Source organism: Conger conger, chromosome 12, assembly GCF_963514075.1.
Source record: "Conger conger chromosome 12, fConCon1.1, whole genome shotgun sequence".
NCBI classification, from domain to species: Eukaryota; Metazoa; Chordata; class Actinopteri; order Anguilliformes; family Congridae; genus Conger; species Conger conger.
The window spans coordinates 47260097-47273547 of NC_083771.1; the positions used below are offsets into that span (position 1 = coordinate 47260097).

At 44.1% G+C, this 13451-nt stretch overlaps 1 protein-coding gene across 1 annotated transcript; it reads right to left on the reverse strand.

The window, feature by feature from the left end:
- Window positions 1-1983: 1983 nt before the first annotated feature.
- LOC133141618 (receptor-interacting serine/threonine-protein kinase 4-like) lies at window positions 1984-5482 on the reverse strand. The gene is made up of 8 exons (XM_061262184.1): window positions 5340-5482; window positions 4523-4847; window positions 4194-4279; window positions 3812-3861; window positions 3543-3698; window positions 3064-3146; window positions 2693-2732; window positions 1984-2195 (listed from the first exon to the last, which is right to left on the reverse strand). Exons 1-8 carry the CDS (start codon window positions 5480-5482, stop codon window positions 1984-1986), a joined length of 1095 nt encoding a protein of 364 aa, XP_061118168.1.
- Between the last annotated feature and the right edge of the window lie 7969 nt (window positions 5483-13451).

A 13451-nucleotide genomic window follows, 5' to 3' on the forward strand; every position in this document is an offset into this window, starting at 1 on the left:
TGGGATCCTGGTGTTGAACCAAAGTCTGATGCCTTAACCTTGCACCACAGTGGAGCTCCCATACTAAAAACATGTCTATTTTTAAACATGTTATGCCGCATTTTAATAAGAGGGCACAGAAATGTATTCTTTAATTAAGTTCATTTTAGGCTTAAAAATCACTGCTGCTAGAGCAATAGACCCTGGCTATCACTAGGTAGGTCACATGGAAACTCATTATTCTATTATGATCCTGATTTTTGTCTGTTAGTTTCTTTGGTATTTTTGTGAATTTATTATTTTTCATTTTCATGTCTGGTTTTCTGTTTACATTCATTAGTCTTTGCACTTGTCTTCCCCTGTGATGTCTGTGTCTGAATGTTTTCTGATCCCGAGTCCCCTGTCTGCTTGCTTCACTGTTTGGGTGGTTTTGGAATTTTCCGGTTTCCCACGATTCCTTCTGTCTCGCTGTTCTTATTTCCTGCTTTCTCTCCATTTCATGTTTGTAGATAGCACTAAAATACTAATCCCAACTAACACAGAATTAATATGTTCATCTAACAAACAAACTAACATTCACTAGTTTTGGGTATTTGTAATTTAATCACGTAACTAACAGACTAACTCTACCTCTCTTTCAATACTGCTCTAGAACTCCGCCTCTCTGTTCTATCCCTAAATTGCTTGCCTTGATTCAGCCAAGTGTTTGCACCTGCTCTCCGCTATGTCTACATTCCTTAACTCTGTGTAATTGTCTACTCCTTAGTCCGGAGTCATTTGTATTACATGTGTGTCTATGTGAATCCAGTCCCGCGTTTTCGTTCCTCCCTCATCGTTGTATTTTTGCCCTTCTATGTGTCTCACCTGATGTTTATTTGTTAGACCGCCCTCACTCCTATGCCCCGCCTAGTTTGTCTCATTCCTCATTCATTGCAATTTAAGTTTTCTGGAATTCTTGTTTATGACCCCTGCCTGCTTCTCTGGACTCTTCTCTTGTTTTGTGGATTCTGCACCTCTGCCCTGCTTCTGGACTGCCTACCTGGTTTTGAACTCTTGCCTGTTTGGATTACGCTCGGTTTGCCACTTATCCACCTGCTCAGTGAACCAGCACCCCTGAATATGTTACTGGCTCCTCTTTTCCACCACTGTGACAATTCTCCACATGTGGGAACATGGGAAAGGGAAGTTGTGTTAGGTTTCGTGTTTTTCATGTTCTGTATTCTCCCTATGTTGTTAGCGTTTTTGTGTTTTTGTTACCTCCGTGCACACCGTAGTCTCCCTGTCACTTAATTCATTGGTTTCACCTGTTTCACTTCCTGATTGTTTCCCCACCTGATTCCCATTCACTCTCGTTACCTGTGTATAAAAACCCCTCTGTCTGTGCAGTTAGTTGCCAGATTGTTATGTGTTTATTATATGACCTGTTTCGTCCTTGACCATCGAGTTTAGCTTATTCCTTCTATCTTGTTCTGACCCGTAGTTTTTCGACCCGTTTCTGTTTATTCACCTTCGTTTCTGGATCGTGTTTCTGTTTAAGTAGCCTGTTTGTTTTCGACCCATTGCCTGTGGCCGTGACTGTTCTTTGGATTATCCTCAATACATCTGTTTGCTGGAGACCCTTTGCCTGGACTATCGCTTATGAACTGCCTTATCCCTGCTATAACTGTTTGCTGGCTATTGACCCTCGCTGTACCAGCCTACCCTGAGGAAATAAAGACCTTATTTTCTAAAGAACTTTCGTTGTGGTCTCGCTATTGGATCCCCCGTTCTGAGTGCCTGATAAGTTGTTGGAAATATAGAGGAGAATAAGTATCGAGGACAATTCGTCAGACGGCGGAAGTCTTTATTGTCTTTATGAAGGCGTTGATGACTGTGATGTCACTCAGCCCCACCACCAGAGTGGCCAGTTCATTATCATGCTCATGACTGTCATCCAGCTGGCGCATACACTAGAAAATTGCCTTAACATTTAACTTCCGTATTTTAAGACGAACAGGAAATGTATCACGGGATGAAAGAGTTTGGAACCATGGTTTTACAGGAGAGGGAGCGCTTACTTGTGCTGGAGGTTTTGGAGATGCTGTCACTCAGTGCCTTAGAGGTGGCAGAGGCAGGACAGGGTTCTGTTCCAATGCCGCTGTCTGCTGCCCGGAAATTGGGAGGAGTCCAGTCTTTGCTGTTCCATCCTCCCCTGGGGTCCATAGTAACTTTCACAGCTACAGAAAGTGTGAAAACATATTTGTTTTAAGAGACAGCAAATTATTTGGCAAAATTATGTCTGATTATTTGGATTACAATTTAATTGTGTACAGAGCTATCGAAGCCATCGATTTTAAACACTTTTCACATCCTGTCACAGGCCCAGCCTCCCAAATATAGGAAAGCAATTTATACTGTACAATGACTCTTAGTGATCATAAATAACTAAACATGCCCGAATGGTCCTGAAAATGAATGCCATTGCAGTTTGAATCCAAATTGAAACCAGCGAGAAACATGTTGATAAATTGTGTCCAAGAAGTGAAAAGAGGAGGATTGTGGGATATTGTGGGATTTGACTTTGGACTGAGTTGTGAAATTGTATTAATTAAACGGTAGTTTGTTCTTTGGGAATGAAATGGCAGTGTGTTTGTGGGGGATGAGATGGCAGTGTGTTTGTTGGGAATGAGATGGCGGTGTGTTCATCAGCAGGACAGTGTGTGCAAAGCTGTACCCTTGGGTATTGGAGTTGGAGATATCGCTCGCTTTTCATCCTACAGGGAGAGAGACAGAGGGAGAGAGAAGGAGTTAAAATAGCCTTTTCATTTGAAATCCATGTTTCTGTGAGGACCTGAGAAAGAGGGCCATAACATAAAGCAATGACAGCAGTAGAGTTTAATAACAGTGTAATAACAGTGTAATAACATTTTAATAACAGTTTAATAACAGTTTACTAGGCATGCAATTGCAGAGTGATGATAGTATAACAGTGTAATGGCAGAGTAATAATAGAGTGTAATTAGAGAATAATAACTGTGTTATGATACTGTAATAACTGCGTAATGATACTGTAATAACTGTGTAATGAGAGTATAAAGGCAGTACCAGTGCTTTGGACACCTGGTGGATGGCATCATGAATTCCACGGCTGTGCAGCTCAAACACCTTCTCTGTCACTGGGAAGCAGTCTGAATACACAACACAACACACACACAACACAACAGTCACAATACATCCACAACACAATACACACAACACACACACACACACACACACACACACACAATGAAACACAATACACACCACACACACAACACAATACATGCATAACACAATACACACCACACACACAATACATACACACAACATGCAAACAATACAGCATTGTGACCACCATTAACATTCAATACTGCATCTCTGCCTCATTCAGACAGAGATATGAACCTTGCTCATCCTTCCTGCTAACTGTTACACCACTGACACTGGCTGTCAGACACTAACTCACTGACGGACACACTGACAGACTGACTAACTGACTCATTGACTGAGATTGACTGGCTGGCACATGCCTCTCCTGTTCTCACCATGGAAAGAGGGGCGTTTTTGGGGGCTGGGGTCCCAGCATCTCTCCATGAGGTCAATGATCTCCCCCAAGCCCTCAACTGCTGCCCTGTTCACCCCCTCCAGACTGGGCCTGTCCCCGTCCTGGACCCAAAGCCGGATCACGCAGTGCTTAGCATCTGAGAGAGGGATGGACAGAGAGAGAGTTTCTGTGATGAAGAACATGCAGGAGATAGACCAGCAGCACAAGTCACATATGAGCTGTGGTCTCAGGATGGACAGAGTCACTCACCACCATAGGGCTCCCTGCCAGTGATTACAGACCAGAGCAGGATGGCATAACTGGGAGAGAGAGAGAGAGAGAGAGAGAGGGAGAGAGAGAGAGAGAGAGAGAGAAATGTAAATCAGCAGGAATGGCAGATGCTGTGGCCATCAGGAGGAGCTGGAGGTCGGGGTGGGGTGTTCCTGTAGGAGGTGGAGGTGGGGGTGGGGTGTTACTGTAGGAGGTGGAGGTGGGGGTGTTCCTGTAGGAGGTGGGGGTGGGGTGTTCCTGTAGGAGGTGGGGGTGGGGGTGGGGGTGGGGGTGGAGGTGGGGGTAGGGTGTATCTGTAGGAGGTGGAGGTGGGGGTGGGGGTGGAGGTGGGGGTGGGGGTGGAGGTGGGGGTGGTGTGTACCTGTAGGAGTCAGAGGCGGCCGTGGCTTTGTAGGATGTTTGGAAGGCTTCGGGGGGCATGTAGCTCAGTGTGCCTCTCCCCTCCCCCTGCAATAGCAATGCTAGCGCAGGCGATGCTAAGGACAGGCGGAGTGAGAGGAAGCCTGGGACTCGCCTTGGCCCAGAGGCCTGGAGAGATAGAGGAAGCCTGGGACTCGCCTTGGCCCAGAGGCCTGGAGAGATAGAGGAAGCCTGGGACTCGCCTTGGCCCAGAGGCCTAGAGAGATAGAGGAAGCCTGGGACTCGCCTTGGCCCAGAGGCCTAGAGAGATGGAGGAAGCCTGGGACTCACCTTTGCTCTGAAGCCGTGGTCCAGCAGCACGTTGCAGGGCTTGAGGTCGAGGTGCAGCAGTGGGGGGCAAAGCTTGTGCAGGAAGTTCATGCCAAGAGCCACCTGATGAGCCAGGCGGAAGGCCAGGGGCCAGGGAGGGGGGCCCCTCAGCCTCTTCAGGAGGGACTCCACAGACCCCCTCTCCATCAGCTCCATCACCAGGCCCATCTGGCTCGAGTGCCCCCTGCCGGGGGGAACACCCCGGTACACCCCAAAAACACGCACCACATACGGGCTCCCACCCTGCTGCATGAACTCAGCCTCCTTCTGCAGAGATGCACTGGAACTGAGAGAGGGAGGGGGAGGAGAGAGAGAGAGAGGGAGGGGAGGAGAGAGAAGGAGAGAGAGAGGGAGAGGAGAGAGGAGAGAGAGAGGGAGAGGAGAGAGAGGAGAGAGAGAGGGGGAGGAGAGAGAAGGAAAGAGGGAGGGGAGGAGAGAAAGAGAGAGGGAGGGGCAGGAAAGAAAGAGAAGGAGGCAGGAGGAGACAGAGAGGGAAGAGATTTTTTAACATTACTTAAAATCCATGTTTCCTGCATGTGTGTGTATGTATGTGTGTGTGATCATATGCGTACATGTGAGTGTGATTGTGTGTGTACATGTGCGTGATTGTGTGTACATGTGTCCGTGTGAGTGTACATGTATACATGTGTGTGTGTGAGATTGTGTGTAGATATGTGCGTGTTTATGTGTGTACATGTGTCTGTGTGTGTGTGTACATGTGTACGTGTGTGTGTGTGTGAGATTGTGTGTGTGTACATGAGTGTGTGTGTGATATTACCCATCATCATTTTGCAGTAGTTTGATTGCCACCTCCATCCCCAAATCTTTGTGTTTGGCCTTATAGATCTGTCCGAAACCCCCAGATCCAATGACAGACCAGTCCTGCAGTTTGCAGTCTTCAACCAATCCAAAATGCTGCATTTCTAGGACAGAAAGACATTAAAGGGGAAGTTCACCCAAAAATGAAATTTCCACTTATCCTGAGTACTATCTATCCAACCAGATTGTTTCACTGACACAAATGTTCTAGACAATTAACACTTTGCCCCAGAATGCTGGTGTACTAAACTTCTGCTTGCGAGGACACAGTTGAGTCCTGACAATCAAATAAATAGTTCTGGATTAAAATGTGCATTTTTGAGCCGTGTTGATGTTTGCGAGTAACTGTCATTTTTGCCACATTGATTACCAGAAAGCAAGCGATTCCTAGAGGACCGTTATTTCTGCATCTAAAGAAGCAGTGAAATCTCATCTCAGCAAAACTATCTGAGGGATAGATAGGACACTGGATGAGTGGAAACATGCTTTAATTTCATTTTTGGGTGACCTATTTTCATGATTAAATGTTTTAAATTGTATAAACTTGTGTATAAACACTTCATATTTCATGATATGATTTGTGTACTTAAACAAGTAGATAATGATGAGTGAACTGCATTCACTTTATAAATGTAAATGTAAATCTTAAGCTTAAATCGTAAGCTCATTAGGAGAGGGCGGGGGGTGCATTGTTTTGATTGTTGGTGCCAGAAATGGTGCTTTGAGTATCTCAGAAACTGCTGACCTCCTGGGATTTTCACGCACACTAGTCTCTACAGTTTGCAGAGAATGGTGCAAAAAACAAAAAAACATCCAGTGAGCAGCAGTTCTGGTCAGAGGAGAAGGGCCAGACTGGTCAAAGCTGACAGGAAGGTGGCAGTAATGCAAATAACCACACATTACAGCAGTGGTATGCAGAAGAACATCTCTGAACACACAACGCATCAAACCTCAGGGGTGCACAACAGGGGCCGATCCGTTTCAGGATTTTGTGCCAACTTCTGGTCTTAATTATTACATTGACTCAATCATATCTTTTGGCACCGCTAGGAATTGTGGGCCCCATGAAAAAATACCCCCTACCCCGTTTTTACCGTCATGATAATTCTTATGCCATGAAAACACATGTAGGGCCTATGTATTAGGGAAGATATTTTCTCACTGCCCTGTATGCCATTTCTCAGAGCAATGTTATGGACAATAGGTGGTCAACACCATTCTTCTTCTTGCAGAAATCAACCAGAAGCCATATTTCAAAAATCTAATATAATTTTAATTATAAATATGCAAACGCTAAATATAAATAAACCGCACATATATATTACATTAACTGCATTTGGCAGACGCTCTTATCCAGAGTGACGTACAACAAAGTGCATACTCATAACCAGGGATAAGTGCGCTGAAAGACCCTAGAGGGAAGTACAATTTCAACTGCTACCTGCACAACAAAGATAAGGACAAGGGCCTATTTATTATTATTATTTATTATTATTTTTAAACCGCAACACACAAATGTATGAACAAACCCCTTAACTAGCCAAACACGGCTTACCTAGCCAAACTAAAACATCCTGATACACAGAAAGTAAATCACAGAAAGACAACAACTAAGGTTCACAGGGAGGTAGGGAGGGACAGGGAGAGGTGCTGCTTGAAGAGGTGCGTCTTCAGTTTGCGCTTGAAGATGGGAAGAGATTCTACAGTTCTGACCTCAACAGGGAGTTTGTTCCACCACCGTGGAGCCAGAACAGACAGTAGTCGTGAGTGTGGGGTGGAAGTTCAGAGAGGGTGAGGTGCCAAGCGGCCTGTGGAGGCTGAACGAAGAGGTCTGGCAGGGGTGTAGGGTCTGATGATTTTTTGTAGTTAAGCTGGGGAAGACCCCTTAACTGCTTGGGAGGCTAGCACCAATGGAGGGAAGTAAGCAGGGGGGTGACGTGAGTATTTGGGAAGGTTGAAGACCAGACGAGCTGCTGCATTCTGGATAAGTTGGAGGGGTCTGATGGCGGACGCTGGGAGGCCAGCCAAGAGGGAATTGCAGTAGTCCAAGCGGGACAAAACCATCGCTGGGTTGAATAGGGGGTGAGAAAGGGGCGGATTCTCCGTATGTTGTATAGGAAGAACCTGCATGACCGGGTCACCGCTGCAATATTCTCGGAGAGGGACAGTCTGTCCATCACCACATCGAGGTACCTTGCACTGGGTGATGGCGTAAGTGTGGTATCCCCTAGGGAAATGGAGAGATCCAGATGGGGAGAGGTATTAGCAGGGATGAATATCATTTCAGTCTTACCTGGGTTGAGCTTTAGATGGTGGTTGTCCATCCAGCTCTGGATGTCACTCAGGCAAGCAGAGATACGGGCTGAAACCTGTGTATCAGATGGTGGGAATGAGATGAATAGTGGGGTATCGTCCGCATAGCAGTGGTAGGATAGACCATGGGCAGTGATAACAGGGCCAAGGGAACGAGTGTAAAGAGAAAAAAAGAAGTGGGCCTAGGACTGAGCCCTGGGGAACTCCTGTGGCGAGGGGCCGAGGTGTCGATACCGAACCAGCCCAGGCAACCTGGAAGGAGCGACCAGAGAGGTAGGACTCAATCCAGTCCAGGGCTGTGCCACAGATGCCCGTTGCTGACAGGGCAGACAGGAGGATGGAGTGATCCACAGTGTCAAAGGCAGCAGAGAGATCTAGAAGAATGAGGACAGAGGAGAGGGAGGCTGCTCGTGCGGCATGGAGTGATTCACTGACGGAGAAGAGCGCGGTCTCTGTCGAGTGGCCAGATCTGAAGCCAGACTGATGGGGGTCCACCAGGTTGTTGTTAGAAAAGAAAGAAGAAAGTTGACTAGAATTATTCTATGGTTTTAGATAGAAAAGGAAGAAGAGATACCGGATGATGGAGAGCTCCAGGCTTTTTTAGCAGCGGGGTGATGTGGGCCCTCTTGGAGGATGATCGAAAACAGCCAGAAGACAGGGAGGAGTTGACAAGGGAGGTGACAAATGGGAGAATGTCAGGTGTGATAGTCTGGAGAAGAGAAGAGAAGAAGGGATAGGGTCAAGGGCACAGGTCGTAGGGTGGTGGGAGAGCAGGAGTTGAGAAACATCAGAGTCTGTAAGGGGAGAGAAAGTGGAAAAGGAAGGGAGGTGCCTAGAGGGGGGGGAAGGGCACCGAGAGGGGGGTGGTAGTTATAAAGAATCTGCGGATGTCTGTGACCTTCTCATCCCCTCTCCCATTCTGCACTGGTACGTGCAGGTCACATCCATCTGTTAAGGGAGATGTAACATGCAGGTCACATCCGTCTGTTAAGGGAGATGTAATGTACTGGTCACATCCGTCTGTTAAGGGAGATGTAACACGCAGGTCACATCTGTCTGTTAAGGGAGATATAACACGCAGGTCACATCCGTCTGTTAAGGGAGATGTAACACACAGGTCACATCTATCTGTTAAGGGAGATGTAACATGCAGGTCACATCGGTCTGTTAAGGGAGATGTAACGTGCAGGTCACATCCGTCTGTTAAGGGAGATGTAATGTTCAGGTCACATCCATCTGTTAAGGGAGATCGCATGTGCAGGTCGCACCCTAGACAGTCGGTGGAAGATGACCACACAGACAAACTTGATGACATGGCGCTACAGTGCCCCTTAGTTGAAAAAGGAGGATAGATACAGTATGCACCATTCAGCCATTCAGCAGATCATGTGGGATTCGATGGACACAGAACGGTGGTGTGGGCAGAGTTCCTAATAAAGTGCTCAGTGAGTGTATAGGATTACCACTCAGGGAGTCTAGCTGTGGAAGAAAAGCATAAATCCCTTCCAAGAAAAGTATGCCAGAAGTGTTTTTACACCAGAGCAAGCTTGGGATGGTTGAATATGAATTCAACCATTTATAAAACAAAAAGTGTGCAGTCCAGTGCAAAATCATGAAAATATATGTTTGTCCCAAACATTATGGAGCTCACTGTGTATGTCATATGTGTTGTTGTGTAGCAAAGCATTTAGAAAGCACAAAGCATCCACAGTATCTAACACACAAAGCATTTGTAGCCTGAAGTACAGTGGGAGCAATAATTATTTGATCCCTTGCTGATTTTGTAGGTTTGCCCACATACAAAGAATGGAACTGTGTAGAATTTTAATCATAGGTACATTTTAACATTGAGAGACAGAATATCACAAAATAATCCACAATAACAACATCATATGAATTTTATAAATATAATATCATATTTTCACATTAAATAAGTATTTGATCCATAGAACAATAGACTTAATACTTGGTGGAGAAACCTTTGTTTCACAGAGGTCAGACGTTTACAGATCCTCTCCAAATCCTTAACGTTCTTTAACGTCGCTTGGCAACTCGAAGCTTCAGCTCCCTCCACAGATTTTCGTTGGGATTTAGGTCTGGAGACCACTCCAAGACCTTAATATGCTTCTTTTTGAGCCACTCCTTTGTTGCCTTGGCCGTATGTTTTGGGTCATTGTGATGTTGGAAGACCCATCCACGACCCATTTTCAGTGCTCTCACTGAGGGAAGGAGGTTGCCGCCCAAAATTTCCTGGTACATGGCCCCATTCATCCTCCCCTCAATACGGTGAAGTCGTCCTGTCCCCTTAGCTGAGAAACACCCCCAAAGCATAAGGTTTCCACCTCCATGCTTCACAGTGGGGATGGTGTTCTTGAGGTTGTACTCAGCATTTCTCTAACTCCAAACGCGGTGAGTCGAGTTGATGCCAAATAGCTCTATTTTGGTCTCATCTGACCACATCACCTTTGCCCAAGCCTCCTCTGGATCATCCAGGTGTTCTTTGGAAAACTTCAAACGGGCCTGTACATGTGCCTTCTTCAGCAGAGGAACCTTGCGTGCACAGCAGGATTTTAATCCTTCACGGTGTAGTGTGTTACTGATGGTTCTCTTCGTGACTGTGATCCCAACTGCCTTCAGGTCATTAACAAGCTCCTCCTGTGTAGTACTGGGCTGATCCCTGACCTTTCTCATGATCATTGATATCCTACGAGGCGAGATCTTGCGTGGAGCCCCAGACCGAGGGAGATTGGCGGTGACTTTGTGTTTCTTCCATTTTCTAATAATTGCTCCAACAGTTGTTAACTTCTCACCAAGCTGCTTGCTTATTTTCTTGTAGCCCATCCCAGCCTTGTGCAGGTCTACAATTTTGTCCCTGATGTCCTTAGACAGCTCCTTTGTCTTGGCCATGGTGGAAACGTTGGAATCTGATTGATTGTGTAGACAGCTACATAATGATGTAACGAGTTGACACAGGTGTTTTGGGTAATGAATTGAGATTAGGAGTGCTTCTTAATGAAAAACTAACTGGTCTGTGGGAGCCAGAATTATTGCTGATTGGTAGGGGATCAAATACTTATTTCATGCAAAAATACGATAATAAATTTATTAAATTTATATGATGTTGTTATTGTGGATTATTTTGTGATATTCTGTCTCTCAATGTTAAAATGTACCTATGATTAAAATTCTACACAGTTCCATTCTTTGTAAGTGGGCAAACCTACAAAATCAGCAAGGGATCAAATAATTATTGCTCCCACTGTATGTATAATAAGCTGTAAATTAATCCAAGGAGTGCACTTGTTTCATTTGCCTCCCATGCCGAACACAAAGTCATGTATGTTCCCAGGCTGCAGTGCTAGTCTGAACTAGTTTCTCTGTGTTAGCCAGCACTACAAACACTTTTGATTTAGCGTCACTTACCAGGAAACTCAGTTCACCTACAACATTTTTCGACAAAAGAAGAAGGAAAAGTGTGAATCTTATCCATTTACTGAAGCTCCAAACTGGGAGTTTCCTGGACAAGGACACGCTCAGTTCACTGTATTCACTTTGTAAGATCAAGTCTACCCATGATCAACCTGACCATTGATATATATGAGGCAATTAAATCTGATCAAACTAAGGTTAAGGTACATGTTAATGATTATCTCTCAGGTAGCCTAACATTACATTACAATACAATACAATATATTACATTTAAACTGTGAGTTTAAAGCAAGCTCTGGATGATTCCTGCCATGTCATAAAACACACCGCATCAATAAGGGAATATTTAAAGAGGGGATTAACTGATTACCCAGATAAACTCCTATTTCTGTTTATGAATAAATGCATCCATCATTGTGCCAAACCACACTTTAAAATGCATGCAAGGAATATATGTCCTTGTTATTTCATTTTTACCTCTCACTTGAACGATGTGTTGCACACTTGAATAATGACACTTTGTGATATCCAGGTGCTCATATTTTATTGTATTCTGCAACAACACATGAAAATATTGTTAGCTGAACTGTAGTCACGATAAGCAGCTATGATACGCTTCTGCTTTCATTCACTCTGACATGACTTGCTCTGCCCTTACAATATTTTATGATGATCAGATAAATTATCACATTATAATATATCATAATATAACATATATTATATTACTATACAACCATTACCAAAACAAGAAAATGAAATGATAACAATGATCCAGCTATTATTACTATTAGCACCATATTTTATAACATTCACGGTTTAACTTTTATGCTGCAACATTACCAACACTGCGCCTTTAAACCCAGAAACAGCTAACTCCCAACTTCACCAGTCTAACGTTATTCTCCGTGGCTATGCTAACAAGCTATCGTCGTCACTTTCATTCCTCTCCTAAACATAAACACCTGACATTCAGCATGAGATAATATAAACCATAAGTTCTAAACAGTACTTATCGTGATGTCATATTACTTTCTCACCTGCAACAACACCTGAAAATATTGTTAGCTGAACTGTAGTCACGATAAGCAGCTATGATACGCTTCTGCTTTCATTCACACTGACATGACTTGCTCTGCCCTTACAATATTTTATGATGATCAGATGATCATAATATAATATATCATAAAGGCTATGAAACACATTTGCTAGCCGCGCACATGTAGCAATTTCCGCCGTTATGGAGAACAAAGGAAAGCTTTTTCATAGCTTAAAAGTAGCGTATTACATGTTTCTTACACTTCTTTCAAAACACATATTTATGTAAAACAGTTAGTACTTACGGGCATTGCCCTCGTAGGGGTAAGAATAACTTGTAAGCAGGTGAAATAACAAATTTGTCCGGAGACAGCAAACGAACAACGTTTCTCGATCGACATCTCTCATGTAGCTGACCACGAAGCAGAAAGTATGCCGATTACCATTAATGGTCAGTAGATGGCGCGCTAACACAGCAAATGATAGGTAAAAAACATATACATGAACGGAATTAAATTTGTGGTCTGCTCAGACTATAACAGCCCTTCTGTGGCCAAAGCAAATAAAGAGATGAGTGAAAGCCGCACGCAAACTCTGTCTGACAACTTCTTAAAATAGCTCCTGTAATTAATGCTACCGTACTTCAGTTTTCTTCTGCCTCAAGGCAAATTGCAATCAGTTCAATATTGCGAAATACTTAATGACGCATATGCTGTATGTGCGTATCTGTACCTGTTTTCAGTGACACACTCATAATTTTTTTTTTCACTGTATAAAAATATTGAGTTATTAAATCTTCCAAACTTGGTCTCTGTGGTTGAATTGTAATTCACCTTTCACCAAGATTGCTTTTTTTGACAGTCACAAAGCCTACGTCGTAAATTAGTCTCTGATGAGCGTCTTTCTTGTAAGTTGAGCACATTGTGCCTCTCTTCGTCACCGGAGCATAGACTGAATTGGGAACTGAGTTTACTGACACGGAGAGGGGTATGTTTTTGCATTATTGTTTGAGAAAACAATGTGGGGAAAGTCAAGCATGTTTCAAATAAATATGGGCCAAAAGAAAGGGCTAAATGTCACTGAAAAGGTGATCCAAACTGCGTACCCATTCAAATAAAGTATTCCAACTATTAGAAGTCGCGTTTTCTGCCTTTCCTTTCAAATTTCTGAACATTTCAGATTCCCAAAATCTCCCAAAGCATTCTCATAGCCTGAAAGTCAAACTCCATATGTGCAATGTCCTTACTGCTGTGTCACAATTTTTAAATAATTTTTGATAAGAAAAGTAATTTAT